At 44.5% G+C, this 26,069-nt stretch overlaps 1 protein-coding gene across 2 annotated transcripts in view; it reads right to left on the bottom strand.

Annotated features, from left to right (window-relative positions):
- Positions 1–26,069, bottom strand: part of mpped1 (metallophosphoesterase domain containing 1) — an 82,264-nt gene that overhangs the window by 22,582 nt on the left and 33,613 nt on the right. For both annotated transcript variants that reach the window (XM_076011215.1, XM_076011214.1), the window contains one exon: positions 21,569–21,794. In XM_076011215.1, coding sequence (XP_075867330.1) covers positions 21,569–21,794 — 226 coding nt within the window. The remainder of the gene's footprint in view (positions 1–21,568; positions 21,795–26,069) is intronic.

Genomic DNA, 26,069 nt, shown 5'->3' with positions numbered 1-26,069 from the left:
AGCCGACAGAGAGAGAGAGGCAGATAGAGAGAGACGCTGAGACGTGGGGGAGGGGGAAAAAGTTGTTTCAGAAGTAGCTGGCGCGAGGCCGTCCTTCCATTGAATTATTTATGACGACTTGGAAACCCGCTGCAGACGCACGCTACTCCGCTCGCTGTAGCTTCTTTTTTTCTTCTTCTTCCTTTTTCTTCTTTTGCCGACTTTGTTGTCTAAAATGTTGGGCGAGGCACTTACGTGAGCGGTTGCACACAGCAGGGGGTGGGAGTTGGGGGGCAAATAGAAGAAGGACGAGGGATGCAAACGTGCGCGATCGATGCAGCAAATGGCCCAGGAGAAGGAGGAGGAGTAGGACGAGGAGAAGGAGGAGAAAGATGATGCTCGAGGGCAGAAGTACATCTTACTGAGGATTAGAGCGGCAACGGAGACCCGGCGGCGGCGCCCTGCTAACTGTTACTGCTGTCCTCACACAACCTCACTCCATCCAAAACTTCTTTATAGAGACGGTTCAACATTTCTGGCAAATTAGCCCCTAATCCCTACAGTGATATGATTGGTGGGTACATTTCCTTTAATCATCAACAGCTGTTGTTTTCAGATGGGGGATGGGGAGGGAGTGGGAGGGTAGGTGCTCAGCCAATAACAAGGAGATGATATGTACATAACAAATACGAGTATACACTTTTATTGATGTATTTCTGGGCAGAATATTAAGCTTTAAACTGTATGAAAAATCGTGAATCAGGCCAAATTCTACATACTGGACCTTTAATGGAAACAATTTCCAATGTCTAATTCAAAGTGATTGAGAGAATCCCAAGTGTGCAAATTCTGTGTGAATGCACTAAAAGTCGGCTGTTCTGAAGAGCCTCAAATGTGATCATAACACAACGTTTTGTTTTAGAAATGTTTACATTTCTCTAAAATTGCATTCAATTAGACATTCAGGGCATCAACTGTCAAAGCCATCCCATCATGTGTTCAGCACATCCTGACTGGTTTTCCTGCACGAGTAATGTTCTTAAGAGCACCCCAGTAGATAATTTGTTGAAGCTGCTTATAATGGAGCTCAATGCAGAAATGAGTCAGTGAACCCAAACTGTTGAACGGTAGTGAGGGCATTTAATTATTATTAGTTATTAGTGATTTCTTTGCATCCATATTTTTAACCATGCATCGCCTGCTCTTCTTGAAACAAAAGGATGTTGTCCAAAAAGTATCAATGCTTTGGTTGATGGTTGTTTTTACGCTCGGTCCCTCAATTCCTTCAATAATATGTGCAATAAAACATTTTTTTAACTCTTATTTAGATATGTCACTAATATGTATACATATTTATTATTTTTTATTTTATCTTTGCTTCTTTTTAATTCACTCTTTGTATTGTATAGGCTGCTGTAATTGTAATTGCAAATTTCCCCAATATGGGAAAAATAAAGGCATTCTTCTTCCTCTCCTTCTTCTTATTCCTATTGTTATTCTTAAAAGGCTGTAAAAATGATTTCCCGAGTGGAGGTGCAGCTGATGGGAGGCACAAAGACATTTCTCACATCGGACATTTTACATAAATAACACCATAAATAATTGCTGCATTGCATTACGATAATTGCCGCTACTGAGGTCTCGTTAAATTATTAGTTCCACCTGCACGCTGACGACGGGCTGCTGCCGGTGAGGGAAGTAGATAATTCAGTGCGCCAACAGGAATACACATCCTGACAGGGGAGGAGTAGCGTAGCGGGCGCTGCCGCCGCTCGTCAACAAGAACATAAGTCAATTTCAAAAAAATCCAACAGGCTCCTCGCGTGCCTGCGTGAGTCACAACGCCGGCAATTAAAATTCAATTTCTCATCGGCACGGCAGAGGCTGGCCACGTATAACGTTGATGTGCGTTGTAATTTGATTTCAACACAATTCAGATTGCGTTGCCTTTGTTTATCCCCAGTACGGCTAGATTGTCACGAAGCACCGTCACATCTCAGAGCCGACTCCACTCCACCTGGGTCAATGTTTGTTTAAAGGTCCAGTGTGTAATTTGGGGGATTTTGAAGAAGAAACAACGATATTAGGTGGTTACATTTTAGATTGCAGCGCTTTTATTCCCGAGCTTGCCAGTGAGCTACAGTGGCCTGCACACCCAAACCTGGTTACCTCGTCCACCTTCTACATCTTCGTTGGTTTATTTGAGGACACCAGTGTTCACCTTAAATACCAAACGCGCTGACAGACAGCTGGATTGTCCACACCAGGCTTCCTTAGAAATATGGTGGTGCAAGATGGCAGCTAACTGAGAGCAAGACCCTTATTGCTCTATACTCTTATGTATAAATAAGAACCGTTCTAAGGGTGGGAAAACCAAATGATTTTCATTGTACTGCCAGGCTACACTTTTAATAATGTATTAATGGTCAGTACATTAAGCTTGTACCAATATAAAAAATCATAGATGAAGCCATAAATGAACGATCAAAAGTGGCAAAAGAATTGAAAGGTTGAGAGAACTACGATTTAAAGGCCTCTTCAACACACACACACACACACATGCGCGCACGCACACACACACACACACACACACACACACACACACACACACACACACACACACACACACACACACACACGCCGGCACTCTCTCTCGCCCAGCCTCACACGCTCAGCGGACGGCCCAGTTAGGTTCGTCCTGTCCAAGAATTGCTGTGAATGCTGGACCAGGACACTGTGGCAGCGCAGAGCCCATCTGTGGGACACAGAGCGAGGACATCTGTCCATTTGACACACTTTCCCCTAGGGGGGACGGGAGGGGAGGGAAGGGGTGGTGGTGGTGGTGGTCTGGGGAGTAGCTTGAAAATGAAAAAAAGAAAAGAAAAGCAGAAATAGTGTTTGCCCTGGACTGACGGGGGAGGACGTGATGGCAAAAAGGTTGTATCACAGACAAATTTTTTTGAAACAGCTTTTGAATGTGGTTATTATATTTATTGTCTGCAAATGTTTTCACCACAATGCCACCTTGCAAAAAAGTGCTGGATTTTTACTTATTTATTTGTTCTAGAATATTTGACATGCTCTCACAGCCGGTAATACTTGGTTGGAAATCAGCCTTTTCAATTAATTTTCATTTGATTTTTGCGGAGTAGTGCTTAAAACCCTGCGAGATACCATGGTGTCAAATCGGGAATATCACGCAAATGTGTTGTTTTTGTTCAAAGCACCACAGAGATGCTGGATACATTTCCAATTCATGTCAAAATCGTCAAAAATATGGACCAAGGCAGAACAGGTGGAGTTAACGTTGTCACTCCCTGCTAGTATGCTGCGTACGCAACATCACCAAGCTGGCCAGCATATTATGAAGGAGGTGAACAAAACTGTGCCCGGCTTCAGCTCAACTTCAGCTGGCGGGCTCATCTACATAAGTCACACTGCCACCTGCTGGCCCTCCCCATGGATCCCTTTTTGCCACATCATTTAGCAACATCATTACCGTTATTGGTCTTTTCAAGGATGCTTTGCACACTTGGCTGCTGTGACATTTTGCAATGTCACATGTCTTCAACTGAAAATATTTACTGTACACGGCCAGTTTTGGGCAGCGTCAGACAAGACGTAAACAGACACGGGGCTGAAAATAAAAAGATTGTAAAAAAAAATCCAGAAGTTTCCAGCGGAAACTTGAGAATCTTGTGAATATTCTGCCTCCTTATTCTTCTTCTTCTCAAGAGTTTCCAATACCTGCTCTTTTCCCCAAGTGAGTGCTGTCACTGACAGCCGCCTCCTCCTGAAAACACAATGAACCACACCTCAGCCGCCCCCCCAAAAAACGTGGCTCTCACGCCAACTTTTTCTCATTTACCAAGTCTGCTCTTTCTTTCTCCAGCTAACGATGCAGCCAATCCATCCCAGAGGCCCCAGAATCTGCATGTCTGCTAAAAAAGAAATGCCGAAACGTTGCGCCTGACACACACAAACACATCTGGCAGGCACCTCTCGACACACCGCGTGTTAATAAGAGGAAAAAGCTGCCACCTCGAAGGCAGGCAGGCAGGCAGGCAGGCAGGCAGGGCTGGGGAGGGAGTTGGGGGACTTTTTTTTTGGGAAGGCGAGCACAAAGAGAAAAAAACAGCAGAGAAAAGGGACTGGAACGGAAGAGGGGACGTACTGCAACGATACAAGGCGATAACAAGAGACGCAAACAGAACACATGAAGAGAGGCAGACATGGAGTATGTGGTGGTGGTGGTGGGGAGTGGGGTGGGGGGGGGGCAGCGAGGAACGCTGCAGGATTAGCGAGAGATGAGCGGGAGGGTCCTCAGCACCCCACTCCGGCTCTCCTTCACTCTCCATTACCAGACACCTTTTGCTCTCCAAACAAGTGTGATGTCGAAGAAAAGGTGGTGGGGGGGGGGGCACGTCACCCTGAGATGAGATGATTCCGTCTTGAGTCTCTCATCAAACGACGTCTTACCCACAGTGGCGGCGCTACGCGTCAGCAATTGCGGGTGTTTGGCGAATCAAAACGCCTTGAATCAGCATGTCGAGTTTGTTCAGGACAAAAGGTGTGGCGAAGGAAATTATTAAACTTTTAACAAAGGAGATGAAATCGTGAAGAAACCACCGCCACTCATCTGCCAGTGGACTTATGGTGAGGTGCTGGAGCCCAAAAATTAAGAGAGAGAAATATGAACTTAAGGTTGTTAAAGGTAGAATAACAGCTGCTTAAAGTAAAAGGAGAAAAAAAATGAAAAGGTAATTTCATGGAAAGAAATGTTAATAAAGCTGTGAAATGTTTTATCATTTTTTTCCTTACATGTTTCAGGAGGAATTTTTAACTTAAGGGATAGAACACGGAAGTGTTTTTTGTCTCAGATGATTGTTTCAGGTTTAAAAAAAAACAGTACTTTTTGTAGCATTGCACTCTCCTTTGTAGTTGAGTTATAAGTGACTCAACTACAAAAGGCATTTCACAGGAAGTCTGGATTTTGTAATTTCCGCAAATGTAATTAGCGTCCCCAGTCACCCCTCCCACCTCCCCTCTTCCGCTGAGCAGCTCTTAACGTCACGCAGTGATTCTGGTCCTGCTTTGCCACTGAAACAAAGTATGGGATATGTCATAGTTGGATGCTAATGAATTTATTTATATACTGAACGTTCATTTTGAAAATCTCTCCCAGTGATGGACTGGTGAAGTATCTCAGTGAAAGAAGGAAAAATCTGGCTGTGAAAATTGATTTATTATTTATTTTTAAATAAATTGGTTACATTTGTGGCTACTTTCTGTGACTTCTTCAACAGTCTTTCAACAGTGTTAATTGTATGCTTACTTTGTGTCAGCTGTATTTCCAAAAGCACAGCAACTAGACTGCTGAGGGAGCTTTTTCTCTTGCGTTGAAGGGAGTTTTACTAAATGCATCTGGAGCAACTGTCACTTTCCATTTGGTTCCTAGTCTCTAAAACAAACCATCTATTTATTCAAGCAATGCTGCATGTCCATGCACCTGCAAGACGCAAAGATGCTACCACAGTGTCTGAAGTTTTCCCCCGGCCGGTGGGGCGCGAATATCTTCAAGTTCAGTCTCTGCCTTATTTCTATTTCCTTGTTCTACCCCAGCCGGTCAAAGTAGATGTCCGGCCCCCAGTGTCGGGGGTGTGCTCCAGTCAGTGTTCTGCTCCAGGCTGCTTTCCACTGGGAATTGTTTTCCTGCATTGTCACGTCATACTTGTTCTGGATTGGTCTGTTAAGTTTTCTCTTTTGATCATGAAAAGCACTTGAAAAAGACCTATTGGTGTGATTTAGTTTGAGATTGATTTATTTATTAATTGATTGATTGAGCAACAATTACATAAGCACATCCACATAACTTATATCTATATATGAAGAAGTTAAAAAAAAATTCTGATGCACCGGTACTGATACCAGTATCAGGTATTGGTACTGATACTGGGGTTGAGTAAAATACATGCAGATACCAGGTGTATATGAATGTATCTGACAATGTTGTTCAAATTGTGTTTATACTGCAGTGAAACTTGTTCTAGAAAAACATGCTGAGGAATAAAAAATAATATCAAAGTAATCCTATAACTAGTAATGGCCTTACAAAATACTCTGTATCAGTATTGATGAGTACTGAATTGTAAGTACTTGTATTCTACTCGTTCTGTAAAAAAGTGGAATCGTGCATCCCTATCATAAACATCCAAAGGAGCACCATTTACGAGTTGTGCAGAATATTTGGATGAAGAGTTTGCAAGAAGTGGATGTGAGTTGAGTGGCAGTTGGCAAACTATCGAGCAACTGGATTGTCTGATGTAAATCAATCAATCAATCAATCAATCAATCAATCAATCAATTATATTTATTGAATAGCTCATTTACCTTCTTAATTATTAAGTCATTTTGCATGTCATGAAACTCTGTTGTGACGAAGAAATAGTTAAAGTGAAGCTGGAAGAAACATGTTTTTGGGAGGAAGTTCAGTGAATAATTTCCTCAGAACATCTTTTAATCAAGCAGGTAAAGGGCTAAAGATTAATTGGGCTTTTCTTTTTTTTAATTTAATTTCTAAATCAGCCATTTTTTTTTTTTAGCACACTGCACCGATGCCCTGTTTGAGACATTTATTTTTTTTAAACTAGAATTAATGCGCTGCCGCTGCTCAGCTCAGAATGAAACTCAGAGCAACCGTGATTAAGAACGCTACCACACCAAATACTTGCATAAAAACCAACGCCAGACCCCTGGAGGAATTAATCTACACGCTGTGACGAAGCCAAAAAAATCATAAAAAAATAATAGTATCATTCAGTCATCCATCTTTGGCTTCGCTGCTCATTTCCTCCTCCTCTCGAAGACGGAGCTCCTGCCAGGGCGCCATCTTCCATCTCGCCGCACAATAAATACACGGCTGTAAACAAAAAACTGCATGAATCACTTGTAAACAATGTGAGTGAGTGAGCGGGCGAGCGACGTGACAAATGGCACACGGGGAGGAAGAGAGAGAGAGAGAGAGAGAGGGAGAGAGGAAGGGGGAAAAATGCTCCCTCTTCTTCCGCTGTCAAGAAAACAAGACACTAAAAAAACGTTTTGTGATGCCTTCCCCCTTCCCCCGCAGACAGCTCCACCCCACCCCCACCTACCCACGTGCAACACCAACACCCCACCCCCCCCAACCCGGGGCCCCCCGGACTCCCCTCCCTAATCTGTGGGATGCAACAAATCAGACGGGACGCTGACAGTCGACTTCATGCCCGGCGATAATGAGCTCCCGCCGGAGAGCGTCCTCGCAGGGCCGAAGGACGACGACGATGATGTGCTGCTGCTGCGGCGGAAGCGGCGGCGAAGGGAAGAAACAACGAGAAGCGACGAGCTAATCGGCCGAGACGGGGAGCGGAAAGACGTTTTGTTTTTTTGTCAAAGGACGAAAAAAAAAAAAACATAAGACGTCGACGTCGAAGATGGGCGGGAGGGGAGGAGTGAGGGTGGTGAGGGGTGGGATGGGGGGGAGGTAGCAGCAGATGGGTGAGCAGGAAGTGGGGACGAGTGCGAAGGGTCTCTGCAGAGAGCCCACTGGATTTGATAGGAAGGTAGAAGAAGGAAGAGCACATTGTTTCATCCTCTCTCGGTGGGGCAGGTAGAAGATTCAAACTGTGTATGGGTGTGTGTGTGTGTGTGTGTGTGTGTGTGTGTGTGTGTGTGTGTGTGAAAGACAGAGAGAGAGAGAGAGAGAGTCATTTGGGGACAGGTGACATTGGGGGGCCTAATTCATTCATTGGCCATGTGTTTGGACTCGGGGGCAGCAGGAGTAAGTACGGTACAGCACAACACAGTGCCGAAGACCCCTCCCTTCGAGTGGAATGTCACAGGAAGTGTGTGCGTGTGGTGTGGGGGTCGTAAAACAGCTGAACTCTCACCAAGTCTACGGGAGAAGTTCCCTTTGCGTGAGCTCTGAATGGAAAAGCCAAACCTTTCAGTCTAAATGAACTAAACAAGCTACAAAATCATCTGTGAGATGAAGATCTGCGCTGGTTAGCCTGCTATTCTGTCAAGTTCCTCTTAAATACAAACAAAGACAAAACAAAGTTATGACTTTCCTGGATTCTGATTGGGCAAAGTCGTTGTCAATCAACATTCCATCCAACGGGAACATTGGCGCGCAGTTGCAGCAGTTGGCGGCACACAAAGGAGGTTCTACACTTAGCTAACATGACTAATTGTAGTGCTGCTGGCTATAAAACTAGAACCAGCAGGTTAAGAAAACCTGCAGGATCTCATCCATCCATCCATCCATCCATCCATCCATCCATCCATCCAACGAAATAGGATGGATGGATGGATGAGATCTGTGGCTCACATGAAACATATGAAACCTATGCTGCCTACAGTTCCTTTGTCGGGGACGCAAATAACGAGCTAGATTGCAATTCACCAATTAGCCATTAGGCCAATACTACAAAAAGACGAACAAATGAAGTTCAAAGAGCTAAAAGAGTCGAGACTGGACCCCTTTACTGTCAGCTCCGTGGAGAGAAATCACAAACCCATCATTCAATATGAGGTGCAGCAGTGTAAAAATATATTCAAAAAAGTTGGTAATGCAGTCAGGTTGTTTAGCCTCAACTCAAAAGTTGGGCTGAAGTCCTTCACCCTTAACAAGTTACAATACATCAATGTCACATCAATGTGTTTGGGTCTCAGGACCAGCAACTAAAAACAAAAGCAAATCACACACTGATGGTCAAAGATCATCAGTGGATCAGATCTTAGGATGCTTGACGAGGACCTTAACAGGACAACTGGTGCATTAACCACACCAACTTTATGCTGCTGAGCACTGTACGTCGCTCTGGAAATCCCACCATCTTCATTTTAATTTTTTTCACCTTTGTGCGAAAATCAGAAACTGAATTTGAACAAGCACTGCTTTTTCAAATTCAGACCATTTGTGTTAGTCAGGCTGCAGGTTTTGAATGGCTTGAATGACTTTTCTCTTCATCTGCTTGGCTGTTTCCAAAGTGGAGGAGCAATTTTAATGCAAAGAAAAAAAGAACTATCAGAGAGCATTTTGCACAAAGTCCCCCAACCCTGACCAACACTGACGCTGCTATTCATTTTTTTTTCTTCTCTGTATTATCAACGCTGATAAAAAGAAAAAAAAGAAAAAAAGAAAAAAAAAAACATCTCCACTTAATTCTTTCAGCCACATTCCACTTTCTGGCTGTTCATGTTTTTGCGACGAGCGTGCGTGCGTACAAGTCGGAGAATTGCCATCCACCGGCTGCTTTTCTAAAAAAAACAAAACAACCCAACCTCAATTAAATGTCAGCCGCTGGAAATCCTTCCACGGCTGCATCTTGTCATTTCCGGGAGACGCAGCGCGTGACATTTAAAACGCAAAAAACGTCTCAGAGCTGGCGTTCGGTATCTTTAGCTTGCTTTAGCTTTGTGTGTGTGTGTGTGTGTGTGTGTGTGTGCGTGGTGGTGGGGGGGCTGTGCTTAAACACTCCACATATTTTTTCCATATAAGCACCTTCGTGAATGAAATTAATAAAAATAAATTGGTGAGCTTTCACATGTACATATATATATATATATATATATATATATATATATATATATATATATACATGTCTAAAAAAAATTGGTTGTATATAGTGTTATTCTAGATCAGGCATGGGTAAACTGCGGCCCATTCAGCTTTTCAATCCGGCCCGCCGAACTTGAAGAAATTATATTATTGAAGTGAGTCATAAAATAGCTGTATTTCATTCATTTTTTCATTGTTTTAAGAGTCATTTTAATAAAGACCGAAACACTGTGGGGCTTCAAAGACACATACTGTCATTTGTTTAAACACTTTTGTTTATTTTCAATTGACAGTACAGCACATGTTTTCTACATATCCCATGATGTACTTTTATCTTCTATGAGGTGGGTCACCAAAACACTCCATCCATCTGCTGCTGCTCCGGCCCCTTTGTCAAATTTTAAAACCCATTGCGGGCCACCAGTCAAAAAGTTTGCCCACCACTGATCTACAGTAGATTCTTCCTGTTGCTCTTTCTTTACTGTGAATATTTATTTAGTTATAAATTGTAGCTTTTTTTTGCACAATTGGTTAAGCATTGGCCACTTTTTCATTTCACTGCACATCCTACGAGCGTGCGACCAATAAAGTTCTGGAATCTTGAATGTTCTTGCATCTTTTAGGCCTCTTATTGTAGGCGGAGTTCGCACTTATATTTGTGATGATGTTGCAGCATCGTGAGGGGAGGGAAAAGAAAAAGGGGAGGACAGCGAAAGAGGCAAAAGAAGAGCGAGAAAAGAAAAGAGCTGATAAAGAGAAACAGAAGATGATGTAAGGCGACGGGCGACGACTTAAGAGGGAGGGTGACACGGTGGGGGAGGAGAGAAGGGGGAGGAGGAGGACGGGGGGAGGCAGCGCCGCTGTTTGTCTTGTAGATGATAAATAATATTCCGCTAAAGTCGAAAATTCCGTCCATAAAAGCCGTTGGACTTTTTCTCTCTTTTCCCCCCCTCTCCCTCCCCCCCCTCACCGCCCCATCTTTCTTTTCAGAGTGATAGTTGCCTTGGCAACGGCGGCAAATCTTCCCTTTTCTCAAACAGATGTCCCATTTAGTCGGAAATTAGAATGTGTGTGTGTGTGTGTGTGTGTGTGTGTGTGTGTGTGTGTGTGTGTGTGTGCGCGCGCGTGTGTAAGAAAAAAAAATAAGAAAAAAAGGGGGAAATAACCCACGAGACGCAAATTATTTCAAAGTTGGGCGGCAGAAGAGAAGGAGGCATGTGGTGGCGGGCAGAGGAGAAGAAGAAAGGAGTGCAAAGACAATAGAGGGAAGAGGGAGGGGAGTGGGGTACCTCCAGCCTTCCCCCTACTCATCTTCCCTCCCCTCTATCCGACCGAAATGCGCTCGGCTGAGTGAGAGGAAGCGGGAGGACGGTGCCAGTATGGCAGAAGGGACAAACTGCACCAAGCTGCCCCCGCAGGGCAGCAGTGGAAGTGTGTTGTGTTGGAAAAAGAATTAAAACGGTGACAATCCCAACATTAAAACAAAAAACATCTAAGGGGCCGTGGACACAAAAAACAAAGAAGAAGGTGGACGAGATATTCTGGTTTGGGTGCGCAGGCCACCGTAGTTCACTGGCAAACTTGTGAGACGGAGGGTTGAGCGAAAGAATGCTGCAGTCTAAAATGTAACCACTTGATGTCGCTGTTTCTTCTTCAAAACATCCAAATATTACACACTTTACACAGCTTTAAAATCTAAGGGGACGTCAACATGAATGTGGGTATCTTTTGAAACCGTGTGTTTCTCTGCACGGTTTGGGCCTATTTATCTGTAAACGTCACCGTAGTTGTTGGGCTCCTGAAACCAGTTTTTTTGTAACCGGAGTCCAGCAGTTCAACTTCTTTGAGAAGTCCGGTCCCAGCAGTCATGTGTGGACAGGACAATCGAGGAAAACCGCAATAGTAATCTGTTGTTGGCACACTGGTGCAGTGTGTAAAATTTGGCTTGATTTATGATTTTTATATTGGTAAAAGCTTAATATACTGGCAGTACACAGTACAATAAAAGTCATTAGGTTTTCCTGCCCATAGAACGGTTCTTATTTATATATAAGAACATCCATAGATCAAGGGTCTTGCTCCCAGTTAGCTGGCATCTTGCTCCGCCATATTTCATAAGGAAGCCTGGTGTGGACAATCCAGCTGCTTGGCAGAACTTTGGAGTGAACGGTGGCGTCCTCAAATAAATCAAAAAAGAAGAAGTTGGACGAGGTGTTCGGGTTTGTGTGCACAGGCCACCGTAGTTCACTGGCAAGCTCAGAAGAGGGAGGTAGTCTCTAAGGGGGTTAGGAGTTAAAAAGCGCTCTATTCTAAAATGTAACCACTTGATGTTGCTGTTTCTTCAAAATCTCCAAATATTACACCTTGAAACGTCACAGTGGGTGACGGTGAACTGCTCCCCTAACTTTAATCCGTATTGTCATATCTTGTTATGATGAACCCGGTCATGCCCTCTTTTCCAGCCATGTGATTGGCTAAAAAAAATGCCATCTTGTTAGTTGTGATATCGCCACCTACTGTTCTGGCATGTGCATTACATTGCTAGAGGTTTATTTTTTTTGTAACCAGAGGCCAAAAAAAGTTTGTTTTCTTTCTATTTGATAACCTTTGGAAATAATGTATTGCAAACTGGCTTCAGATCGGATGTGAATATCATCAGCACCTCCAATTTTTCAACGATGAGGGAAGATTGTTGGAGTTCCAATTGGAAATTCATACTTGGAAATGTTTTTTTTTATGAGATGACGCAACCAAGGACATTCTGGTAGAATACAGTATTGTTTGACTTGAGTCAAAGAAGAAACTGTCTGGCACAAGTGGAGAATAACACAGTGTTCTTCTTGAGAGATTTCCAGTGGAGCCGAAGCAGTAATGAATGCATGAGCGTTGATGTTTGGCGATCAACAGGGAGAAGAGCAAGAGAAAAAAAAGAAAAAAAATCCATCACAAAAACTAGCGAAAGCACACGCGCGCATGCACATATTGATGATAATGTGCAGTGCATGTCTTAGCTACTCTAGTCGAGGGTGCGAAATTTCTCAAATCCTCTGAATGCCTTATGCAGTTCAATTATTTATTTTTTGTAAATATTGAGTTGTTCTGATTAGCCTTTGGTGCTATAATTAGTCAGGTTGAGTCACCCAATTACTGGAGTCAGTATCAACAGGCAAGACGCAGGCAAACTGTATTGAATGAAATAATAAAAGGGTCAAGAGGGACAGAAGAGACGAAGGATACGCAGAGATGTTTCCCTTTAAGACAAAGCAATGGTTGCTCCACTAGCCATTAGCCAGAATTCACAGTGTACCAAAGATATGCAAATCTCATACTGATCCATCCATCCATTAATCCATCCATATATCCATCTATCCACCCATCACATCTTCAGTGTGATATGAAAATGAAGAATCTGTTCTCTCCAGTCGGCGCAAAAATTACTCTTCGAGCTTTCGGTCATCATGACCTTCATCAGGAGGAGCCTGACATGAAAAAGAGAGATGGATTTTTTAAAATTCTTATTTAAATGTTATTCAACTAATTTTAACGGTCGTTCCTGTGACACTTGCAACGGTCCAGATTCACCTCTGAAGCCTTTCTCAGACTACAGCGAGACCCCAGAGTGACATTGTTTCAGCATTTTGAAATGTTTCTGCAACGCTAAAAAGAATAGTTTTTCAATGAATTAAATTATGTTTAAAGACAAAACCTGGACAAAGAACCAAAATCATCAGAGTAGGGGTGTGGGGGGTGGGATTTTTGCAGCATCTTCAACAAAGGATGCAGCTGGAAAAGGGGGCGGGGAAAAAAACCCATCCCCATCCATCATTAATTTCAGCCCGTCTACATATTTATTTTTGCTCGAAAGACTAATTTTAATGCAAAAGGGGATCAGTCTGAGTTAATCTGCCTCGTCGCACAACAAACCCATTTGTTGTTTTGTGCGAGGCGGAAAAAAAAAAGGCAAAAAAAATTGCTCTGATAAATGAAATTGCGTGCAGAAACAGAGAGAGAGCAAGAGAGAGAGAGACAGAGAGAGTGAGAGAGAGAGAGAGAGAGAGAGAGAGAGAGAGAGAGAAGAACGGCCACCTCTGGGGAGGAGAAGAGACCCGGCACAGGAACAGCAGCAGTGGGATCCCGACTCCCTGGTCAAACCAGCGAACATAACCACTAAACTGGAAGAGGAGGAGGAGGAAGAGGAGGAGGAGAGACTGAGGCGAAGAGGAGGAACATACGGACAGAATCACTTTAATTCATTCTTTCTTTTTTTTCTCCTCTTCTCTTTTCTTCCTCAACGATACTGCGTACGCCTTGGGGAAGGAAGGCATGTGTGAAATGAAGGAAAATGCCCTGTGGCGCAGCCATAACAGGCGCACGCACACACACACACACACACACAGAGCAAGTCAGACGCGCACACACTCCTGCCCCCTGGAGGCCATTTAACAGGTAATTTAAAGAGAAATCCCTCCGGTGGGAGGAGGAGGAAGCACAAGCCACAGTAAATGTCCTCTTGTCTGCTTCTCCACTGCTGTTTATTCAGCTACTGGCAGCACCGACTGAGATCGGAGGAGGACCAGGAGGAGGAGGAGGGAAAAAAAGAAAGAGAGCGAGGGAAGAGAGGGTGGGAAAAGTGACAAGTGTTAAAGTAGGCCAGATCTTCCTTTTCGTTTTTTTCTATCATCCAAACCCCTTAAGTAGCCGTTTATTAATGTTCAGCGCTGGTTGGATACTTTGTTTAGCTCCTGTGGGAGCGTCGGGGCTATAGGGAGGGACGGAGGGAGGGACGGGGGGGGGGGGGGGTGGGGGGGGACAGGACCCATGGGAGAGGGGAAAGGTTTGGGGGGGGCTCAGAGTGGATGGGGTGTTAATTTAGCGTTGGCCACCGCCACAGCAGCGTCACAGCCCATTGAGGAGCAGCCGTGCAAGCGGCCGCATTACCACAGACGGCCACCGGCAGCGTCGCACGTGGCTTGTCTTTTTTTCTTCTTTCTTTCCTTCACAGATGGATTTCCTTCCTTCCTTGCAAGCAGCCATTGGTTTCACTTCGTTTACGCCCACGATAGAAAACCCACCGGCCCAAAAACCTATGTTTCGTGAGAGGAGGGGGGGGCGACCAGGTAGTCCAATGTGAATTTTATTTTAATTTGTTTTTCTTTTACTTCTACGAAAACTGAAACAAGTTAATGTTAGCTTGGGAAAAACGTCACGTAAAGCATACGGTGGGCAAAGAGAACCGAGCAACAGCTCATAGACAGCGTAGATGTTTGAAATGAAGCCTCTGATTTGTGCTGCTGTTATCAAATGGAGATGCCGAGGTGCGTCTGCTATAACTAATTAATTATGATTCCACACTGAATTATTGGAACGTGTTGGGTGCAACTGTGAATTAGCAGCAGCACACACCGCAAAACGCACACAGTGCGCTAATGCTGCGCTTGAAACGTTTGATTTGATCCAATCTCTAATGTTGCATATCTAAAATGCACCTCATCTGCATGCATAGAGTTTTTTTTTGGGGGGGTGGAGTTTGAAGCAACGAAACACAAAAAAGAATTCAAGCACGCAACGTGAAAGTCTGTCACGAGGTCTGGCAGGAAGTTGTGGTGTTGCCTCTGCTAAATTGTTAATGTGTAACGCAAAACAAGGACACAAAATTGCATCGCCCGCGTCAAGTGATAACCGACGTGCCAGTGCGCCCGGAAGGGAGAGAATCAGAGCGAGGACGGTAAGCGGCGGCATTAAAAACCAAACGCAATTTGCAGTTAATGGGGCTAAAACGTCCCGGGAGAAGTTTTCTCATGTCGTCTGTTCATCTCGGCCCCACATCAAGTCCAACTTCTTCTCATCCACATGGAGAACAAAGTGCCAGAGAGAGAGAGAGTGGGGGAGCAAGCAGGGGGTGTCACGACCCCAAGGTGCCCAAGGTGCCCTCGCCGCCGCTGTCAGACTCATTATCTCACTCGGGTGAAAACATCTCGCTTCATCTCCTCCTCCTTCCTGCTTTTCTCTGAGAAAACAAGTTTGCTTAATTAAAGTCAGCGCGAGTCGCTTCCACTTCTCAATCACGGCGCCATCAAACGGATCCCAGGTAGCCCGTCTCCTTTTTTTTTTCTTGTCTCCGCCGAGGAAGAGGCAGAGGAAGACGAGATGGAGGAGGTAGAGGAGAGGTAGGAGGAGGAAGAGGAGGAGTAGGAGGAGGCCTCTCTTCATCTCTTTAGTGTTTGATGAGCTTTCTTAATTGGGCCACTATAGAAGGAGAAGTGAATCCTCAATAATTAAAAAATCTAATTAAGGAGTCTTTTGCATCTCCGTCCTTAATTATTCCGCGCGGAGCAGCGGGGAGCGATACATTTCTGCCCGTTTCATTTAAAGAAGGAATAAAAACACACACACACACACACAAACGCACGCACATACACACTCACACAACCCCCCTGTCGCTCCGCGCAAATCCCCCATCAACAAACAAGCCGACTTTGTCCCTCTTATCCACCCCGCTCATGTCTCTGTGTGTGTGTGTTTTTGTGTGTGTGTGTGTGTGTGTGTGTGTGTGTGTGTGTGTGTGTGTGTGTGCGTGTGTGCGTGTTTGTGTCTTGAGTGTGAACATTTTTTCCTGTCGGCCGAATACATTCGAAACAATCCCACTTCTGCTCCATCAGCGGGGGAAAAGCACCGATCCTGAAGCACTTTTTAACTAAAGAGCAATTAAGACGCCGTGACCTCCAACCCCTGATCCCAGGGAGAAGATTCCCTCGACCCTTCTTTGTTTTTTCAAAGCGGCTCGGCTCGCCCCGCTGAAATTCAATTATTCCGAGCGTCTAGTAGAAGAACCTCCGGCTAACCAGTCTCACAAAGAGGTTTTAAAAGAAAAAAAAAACATCTGGGATGTTAAAGGTCCTCTGTGTAATATTTGGCTTGAATTATGATTTTTATATTGGTAAAGGCTCAATATACTGGCCATAAATACATAACAGTGTAAAGTAGTAGTAGAATTGTATCGCAGTACAATAAAAGTCACTTGGTTTTCCTACCCTTAGAATGGTTCTTATTTATATTTCAGAATATCCATAGATGAAGGGTCTTGCTCCCAGCTAGCTGCCATCTTGCACGGCCATATTTCTAAGGAAGCCTGGTGTGGACAATCCAGCTGCCTGACAATGTGTTCGGTATTTAGGGTGAACACTGGCGTCCTCAAAAAAACCAACAAAGAAGAAGAAGGTGGACGAGGTGTCGAGGTTTGGGTGCGCAGGCCACCGTAGTTCAATGGCAAGCTTGGGAGAGGGATAGAGAGTGAGAGATGCTGCAATCTAAAATGCAACAACTTGATGTCGCTGTTTCTTCTTCAAAATCTCGAAATATTACACACTGGACCTTTAAGTAAGAAAGCCGCCGTCTGGCTACAACCCATGAAAGCAGAGGTACATCATCCCATGGGAAAGACTCCACTGTTGTGTTGAAGCTAGTGAGCTCTTCATTCAATCCAATGTGTTCCCAACACATGACTTGGACCCAGAGATCCGATAATTGGAACCAATGACAACGCAAAAAAATGTGCGCGCAAACAAAAACTGGTTCCCACGTGTATACGAGCAGTTTTGGGAAAGAGCCTTTTTTTCAGAAATATGTTCAACGTTAAATAACAAATTTAGTCACGATGACACATGTATCCTGTTATATTTTCTCATTTCTCTCTCTAAAAAAAAAAAAAAAAAAGTCTTGTTGAAAAACACTGAGGCCTCAGAATCTCATGCATCCTACTATACATACTGTATGTGGACTGGGACCTTTTTTTGCAAGAAGATGATTTTTTTCCCCACACCTCTTTCCATCAGACATAGGGTTTTCCCTTAACTGGCTGCTGATGAATAAATCACACAAAGCGAGAAGTGCATACTCATGGCTGCATTTACCCTGGTGTAGAAGAGCAGATGCAAAAATATGGGCCATACAGCTCGTTATCAATAATGACTGGGATGTAATCTGCCAGGGTTGCCAGATTGGTTTCTGCTGCCCAGCATCATAGTCGCTGAATTACAGAGAAGTGAGAAGTTGTGAGACAAAGAATCCAAGATCTGTGACACCAGCTGGTGAAATGATTGTGTCCTTGCTTTGTAATAGTATATGTATATATTAAAATATACATATATATGTTCCCACCTTTATGTTCTATAAATAGTTCTTTTAACTTTAAAAATGTACACTGCTGGACATTTTAAAGAATTACTACGCTCTTTTTTATTATTCTTTTTTTTTTTTGAAAAATCAATACATGGATATTATAGAAACTACACAATTTACATGTTGAGGGAATGTTGAGGAAGATGAGGAAATGTTCAATTAAAACACACTTTTTTTCTAAAATGCTGCAAGTCCAACCATGAAGATATTTTACAACCCATAAAAAGTGTTGCTGTGTATCTGCTGGTTCTAATCAGATTGACAAACATCTGGCATGAAATATTAACATTGGTAAGGAACAACATAAACACGACCAGGTTTAAAACATGACTGTTATTGTCTATGTAGAGCTTGTTGTACGTTATTCTAGAATGGAATAAAGACGACAATGTTAGACTTGTTGGACTTGTTATATGTCACTGTAACATAATGATATTTGGAGATTTTGAGAGGACACAGCGACAGCAAGTGGTCACATTCTAGATTGCAGCGCCCTTTACCTCACCCTCCCTCTCTCGAGCTTGCCAGTGAACTACGGTGGCTTGCGCACACAAGTGTGGATTCCTTGTCTACCTTCTTCTTCTTTGTTGGTTTATTTGAAGACAGAACGACATTGGTGTCTTTTGAATGCAGTATCCCAAGAATATCACAGAAAATAACGTCTTTAACACAGACTAACATCCTGCATGAACAGGAAAAATCATTCTGACTATTTTGGTATCCAGAATTATGGCAAAATAACAACTTTGGAAATAAAAAGGAGGGCTTATAAGACTGTTTTCAATTCAGAATTATTGTACACACACACACTTGGGGATCAATAAAGTTTATTCTATGCTATTCTATTCTATTCTATTCTACATCATGCTGTTTGGGCCAATTCTATAGCCAAAAGCAACAACAGTGTCTAATGTTTGAAGGTTGTTCTCTGTACTGAAGGTCCATGTGAATCATTTCAAAGCCTGCAAGTGTCAGAGTGTGTGAACGTCCTGTTTTTGCCACTAAGTTCTCTTCCGTCTACGTAGAGACATCCATTAATGCTCTCTGTCCTCCGGTCCCTCTACTCCTCGGTTTTTATTTTCCAGTGTGCCTGCACTGTTGCGGCCGTGCCAATTGACTTGCAAAGTCACATCATTGTCAGCGGGGCAGGCCCAGTTCAATTCACGCAGTGACAAATCCAAAGTGTTTTGGGGGAGACGAGCGAGCTGGATCTAATCTGGGCCGGGGTAGTGACGAGCGGAGACGAGGCGTTTGTGTCTGCGTGTGTGTATGGGTGTGCGTTTTTTTGCGTGTGTGTGCGAGAGCCGGAGCAATCCAGGCGTAGGACGACGGAACAGCAAAATAGTGGAGTAGTCTGCCGAGAGGCCCCGTCGCATCAGAAACACCTCAGCGGAGACGAGGAGATGAGGGAGAGTGGAGGAGAAGGTGTGGGAGTGAGGGATGGCAGAGTGGGCAGGCAGAGCCAGATGGATGGAAGGATGGAGGAGGAAGAGGAGACGCAAAAGTTGAATAGAATGGCAGACAAAAGGAAGGAGAGCGAGAAAAGGGCGCCAGACAGCGTTTGAGCCAATCAGCGAAAGGGAAAAGAGGAAGATTAAACCGAAAAAGAAGAAAAAAAGAATCTTCCTACAGTCTACAGTTTTTTTTTCATTTCCACTTTTGCACTTTTCCTTCTCTTCCATTTTCGAGCTATTTCTTCTCTCTTTTCACCTATAGGTGGCGCTCCAGAGCAGTTAGAGGTCTCATTCTGGTATTTTATTAAGTTTCTCGGCAGTTCTGACCTGCTTGCCAAACTGGGTTAGTTTCAGGGGCACGGACAAAAACGTGTAAAAAAAAGAAGAAGAAGAAGCTATCCCCCTTTGGGGCAATTTGCATAGTTACAGCAGGATATATACAGTGCAAGGAGAAGGATTGAAAAGAGTGCAAAGAGTGAATTAAAAACAAATAAAGTAATAAAATATATATCCCAAAAATATCTCTAAATCTAAATAAGTAATAAATAATAACAATATAAAAGAAAAACTTTGCTCTGGCGATGGCCTGATGTTAAGCTTTTTAATACAGCCGCTGAACTTGAAGTAATTAAGTCATAAAATAGCTGTATTTCATCCATTTTTTCAGTGTTTTACAAGTCATTTCAACAAAGAGCTAAACACGGTGAGGCTTCATAGACATTTTGTTTCAACTCTTATTCATTTTCAATAGACATTAAAGCACATGTTTTCTACATATACCATGATATATTTTTCCCCTATGAGGTGGCTCACCGAAACACTCCATCCATCTGCTGCTGCTCCGGCCCCTCTGTCACATTTTAGAACCCCTTGTGGCCCACCAGTCTAAAGGTTTGCCCACCCCTGATCAAGAGCGACCGAGGGAAGGGATGGAGAGGCATGAGGGGAGGGAGAGCTGTGGTGGGGGAGTAGGTGAGGGGAGGGGAGAGGGAAGGGTGGGGGGGGTCTCCAGCTGGAGCCCCTCTGTGCTGTCGTAGCACACCCCGGGGCGCACAAACACACTCGCACTTGTCACCCACTCGCTGGAACATGATCCCGACCAGGGCCGGGCGGGCGGTTAAAAGGGAACAAAGTCACTGCTGCCTCAGTCTCCGCTCATCTTTCCCGTCGTCAGTCTGTCCCAGTTAAAGCGGCCACAGCCTCCCTTTGTCTCCGTCTCGCTGACATTTTCCTCCTTTTATTTATTTACGCCCAGAAAAGAGGAAGCTTCCCTCTCCCTCCACCTCGGGCAGCACAGCCGCAGTGGCCCCGGCAATAAACTCGGGGGACCCCTTGGCTATCACAGCAAACCAATTACCCAACACTGGGGGGGGCGCACGCACGCACGCACACATACACACACACACACACAAAGTAGATCACAGCCCACCTCCTCCTCGACTCTTCCGCTCACAGAGAAGAGGCAGCTGGTCCGCAAGGAGACGGAGAACAGAGAGCAGCACGAGTCGAGGCTAAATAAAGAAGCGGCTAATTTATTCATCTCAACAATGCCCGCGATTCGCAGACGAGGCTGCGCGAAGAAAAGCCTCGACTTTTTGGCGGCGAACCCACGGTTCAGATTAACCTCCGGATGGGTCTCCCAAAGTCGAGCCCCGCCCACCGCTTTCATTTTTGCCGTCTGACTCGTTAAGTTTCGTCTGCGGCACGTGTGTGTGAGAGGTGAGGCCACCAGTCCTCTGGTGTGTGATACTCCTCCTGCAACAGGAGGTCAGCGTAGCATCAGTACGTGCGTGGAGTCGGACAAGGACAAGAGTCGCTGTTTTGATTTTTTGAGGAGGAGGAGGAATTTTCCCACGGTCACTCGAACTGACTTCCTGTATAGCAGGGCTCATGAAGCAAACCAGTGGTTTTTAAAGAGGAGGGTTTTGGGAAAGGGCCGCCAGGGGGCGCAGTGGGGTGGGCCGCAGAAAGTTGGAGAGGAGATAAGAAAAAAAATGCAAATAAATAAATAATAGAATTGAATTATTCTTTAATTATTATTATTATTATTATTATTATTATTATTATTATTATTATGAAATATAATTGAATTATTGTTTAATCGTTATTAAACAATAACATTGGTCAAGGTTTATTCTTTTCATTCTGTAAAGTTAAGAAGGACAGATTTCTTGCAAAAGAGGTTTTCCACTAAAAAGTACATAATTGAAAAATATTCCTTTTTTTGTGTATTCGTTATGTCATTCGTTATTCATTTATTTGTCAGGGAGTTGGTAACCCGACACACAAAGTAAAGCTATGACAGCGCCCCGTGGATTTTTCCAGAATCTGCGGAAGATGTTGGGAACGCGCTACTCACCAGGGGGAGCCGTAGATCTTGAAGCCTCGCACCGTCACCTCCGAGTCCTGCAGGTAGATGCAGTTGGTGAGCAGCGACTGGACGTTTTCGTAGTTCTCCGGCTTGAGCTTGGAGGCTGAGGGGAAGTAGTAGAAGTCCTGCTTGATCAGGTCGGCCATGAACTCCTGGTCAAAGGTCAACTCGTGGTTGCCGGCGATGACGATCTTGATGTCGTACGGCAGGGTACCTGGCAAAACAGTTGGGAAAATATACGTGTTGGGACACATTTGAAGAAAAAGAGTTGATTGAAAAAAGTGTGCTTTTATAAGACGCCTCTGGGCAGCTAAGACGTGTATTAAAAACTCCTTAAAGGTACCGTGTGCAATATTTGGAGATTTTAAAGAAGATACAGTGACATCAAGTGGTTACAGTTTACTTTTACATTTTGCAGCACTCATTCAGCAACCCTCCCTCTCCCGAGCTTGCCAGTGAACTACAGTGGCCTGTTCACACAAACCTTGATACCTTCCCCACCTTCTTCTTATTCATTTTTTTTTATTTAAGGACGCCAGCGTTCACCCTAAATACCAAACACGTTGTCAGGCAGCTGGATTGTCCACACCAGGCTTCCTTACAAATATGGTGGTGTAAGATGGCAGCTAACTGGGAGATAGACCGTTGATCTATGGATATTCTTAAGCACCATTCTATGGGTAGGAAAGCCAGATGACTTATGTACAGTGAGTATACATTTTTATAATGTATTTGTGGGCAGTATATTAAGCCTTTACTAATGTAAAAATAACAAATCAAGGAAAATTTTACAGACTAGACCTTCAAAGGGGACTATTTTAAAACCTCACTTCTAGAGTGTCAAAAGGAGATAGAAGAATTAATTTCCTTGTTGGATATGAAGGCAACAGCAAAGAAGAAGGTCTCATGGTACAGTGTGAAAACCATTTCAGCACTTCGAGTTCAACTTAAACCTTAAGTTAATGTAACAGGCAGGTTGAAGAAAACCAGTCAATGTCATATTCATCTTTGTGCATGAATATGACATATTCATATACAATATTGAAATACCGGTACCGATACCAGGCTTGAGTACTATACTTGCACTCATAAAAAAATATGTGATGATACCACGACACTGAAACTCATTGTATATGTATGTATATGCTAAATTTGTGTGTGAAACTTGTTCTAGAAAAACACACTGAGGAATGTTACGGATAATAACAGAACATCTGTGGAAAATTTGGAAAAAATAAAAGCAATTCTATGTGTAGTGGCCATATTAAGTACTCAGTATTGGTATCGGTGAGTACTGAAATGCAAGTATTTGTAATCTGCTGTACTCTATTCTGTTAAAACACGATATGTTCATGTATGGGTATATTTTACATTTCACTGCACATCCTATGAGCATGTGACAAATAAAGTTCTTGAAACCTGAATCATGTATAGCAGATATGGGTCCTCGCCCCAAGAAAGGGATATAGAGAGGGCGTCTGACTGAGGACGTGAACTTGGGGGGGGGAGGAAAAAGGGAAGGGGGGTTAGAGAGGAGAGAATGGAACGACGTCCCAGACTGCCTCCACTCTCACTCTCTCGTCTCTCCTCCTCTGTCACCGGCAAATCTATCCATCTGTCTCAGCTTCCCTCCATCAGTCAGCGAGTCGCTCGTCTTCTGTCTACGGAAGCGTGGAGTCGAACGCATCCGTCGGGAAAACCTTTTTGTCTGGGGGGAGGAGTGATGGGATGGGAGCGAGGTGGGTGGGTGGCGGGGGTGTTGTGGGGGAGGGGCAACAGAGGGAAAAACGGCCAAACTGCGGGAGCTGGGACGGAGTATTAGAAACGTTTACCGTCTCTGATCAAAACAACCCCCCCGACCGCCACCCCCCCATTCTTTCCTCCGCCTCAATTGGAGGTAATTGGCCATTCAGAGGCCAGCACGGCGCAACGGTACGCCAGATCGATCGGCGAAGCGGGGACGGGGTGGTTGGCCTTCGTAGAAATAAAAAATGATCCTAAAAAAAAATCTACAAGATGTTTTCCAAAGGTCCGCTGAGGAGACGCAGATCCAGCAGAAGGCCATCAGTTTGGCTTGGATTTTTTTCTTTCTATACCCCACCTCTTGGAGTTTTTGCATCAATACGTGTGTGTGTGTGCGCGCGCGCGCGTGTGTGTTTGCGCACCCCCTCCTCGTGTCACGTCGGTGAAAAGCAGTAATTAAACGGAGCTTTAGAGGAGGCTGACAGCCCGCCGATGGCTCTGTCACAACAGCCAATCACAGGGTGGGAATGGTGGGAAGGGAAGAAAGGAAGAAAGGAAGAAAAAAGAGAAGGGGAGGAGGAGGAAGGAAGGAAGTGTGTGTGTGTGTGTGTGTGTGTGCGTGTTGGTTGGGAGGGCTGGGGGGGAAAGAAATACTTTCGAAAAAGCCCCAAAAATCCTTGTGCAAAGGAGGAATAATAACAAGATGAGAGCAGCTGTCAAAGAGAGGCCGTCCTAGCTCTCTCTGCGTTGCCCCCCCCCCACACCCACCCCACCCCTACCCCCCCTCCCCCGGAAAAAGAAAAAAATGTGTTGGCACAGGGTGGGGGGTGCGGGTGGGGTTGTGTTTAGCTGTCAAGCGGACCCCAAAAAGAGCCACGCAAATGAGTATGCACACGACTTGCTTGCACAAAAACGTGTTTTTTATTTTTTTTAAAAATGGGATGTTTTTTTGTTTTTGTTTTTGTTTTTTAATTTTAGATCCCTTTCATCATCCTGATGGGATCGTCTGAGGAAGAGCTCCCCTTGCTGTTGTCCCTGGCTGGGGCAAGAGGGGAATCCCCCCCCCTAAAAGTCAGCGAGTATACATATACATACATATATATACATATATACATATACATATATACAGTATACATATACATATATATATATATATATATATATATATATATACATATTGATTTATCAGTAGGACTGGGTGTTACAATCCCTTGAGCTCTTCCACACTGATGGTTGGGGGGAGGGGGGTTTCCTCCATTCGTCCAGGTGTTCAGGGTTCAGGTTTGAGTGCAGGGGGCCGCGGGCGTAATGGGGGTCATCAGGTGGGCACCCCCCTTCATCGGTGTTTCGATGACTAGCCCCCGACACCTCCAAAGAGCTCATCGGCACGACCTGACGTCCCAGGTGTGCCCCCCTCTGCACTGGATCCCCTGCTCCCTTTGCTGCTACTGCTGCTGCTTCGCGGCCCAGGTGCTGTCCTTCCTCTTCAGCCAGAGCCAGCGGCTGGATTGCTCTGTCGAATTGGAAAGGGATTTGATGGCGTGCCGCAGAGCCAGACCTCGAATCACTAGATCTCTCAGCAGTCTTGTTGTTGGTTTTCCGACAAAGCCTCTGCACCCCACCTCGACTGGGTAAACCTTGGTCCTCCATCCATGCTGTTCCGCATCTGCCGCCAGCTCTGAGTATTTGAGGTTCTTTCGCTCAAAGGCCTCCCCGACCGCATCCTTCCAAGGCACAGTCAGCTCCACTATGAAGGCCGAGCGAAGGGAGGAGGACCAGAGCACAGGATCGGGCCTGAGGTTTGTTGCTACGATCTCGGCAGGGAAGCAGAGGCGTTGGTCCAGGTCTGTTAGCATCCTCCAATCCCGTGCTCCACCTAGCAGCCCAGGATAGGAGTTGGAGGCCTGATCTCTTGTTGGTTTTTTGCCGGCACTGATGAAAGTTATCGAGGGTGTAGATCTGGGAGGTGGAGCAGGTAGGGCATTAATGGAGGTCCTTTTGCCTTCCAAGCTGCTTGCCAGGCATCTTAAAACCTGGTTGTGCCGCCAGGTGTAGCGGCCCTGTGACAAGCTTGTTTTGCATCCGACCAGGATGTGTCTCAGGCTGGCAGGGGAAGAGCACAGTGGGCATGTGGCGTCTTCCCCATACCACTGGCTGAGGTTGGTAGGAGATGGGAGAACATCATACACGGATCGGATGAGAAAGCTGGTTCGATGTGTCTCCATTGCCCACAGCTCCTTCCATGACAGTCTCCTCCTCTCAACCTCCTCCCAACACATCCATTGGCCCTGCTTTGCATGTGCAACCGCTTTAGTGCACGTCTCTGCCTGCTCTTGTTGGCGCACCTCGTTGACCACCAACTGTCGCAGTTGTAGGGGCGTTGCCTTCTGCCATGATGGTCTTCTCTCCCCAGTTCCAAGGCCTCCTCTCCCCAATCTCCACATATATATATGTACATACATATATATATATATATGTATATATATATATATATATATATATATATACATATATATATATACACATATATATATATATATATATATATATGTATATATATATATATATATATATATATATATATATATATATATATATATATATATACATATATATATATATATTTATATATGTATACACATATATATACATACATATGTATATATATATTGTATGAATGGGTGGTTGGGGTCTACTGCCAAAGTGTAAGAAATGTTAAGTTAAATGTTTAATCCATGAGGGAATG

This window comes from Nelusetta ayraudi, unplaced genomic scaffold, assembly GCF_046127955.1.
Source record: "Nelusetta ayraudi isolate G7.1 ecotype Tasmania unplaced genomic scaffold, CSIRO-AGI_Nayr_v1 ptg000135l, whole genome shotgun sequence".
NCBI classification, from domain to species: Eukaryota; Metazoa; Chordata; class Actinopteri; order Tetraodontiformes; family Monacanthidae; genus Nelusetta; species Nelusetta ayraudi.
The sequence above is the reverse complement of the archived record's forward strand: the minus strand, read 5'-3'. Positions and strand labels throughout refer to the sequence as shown.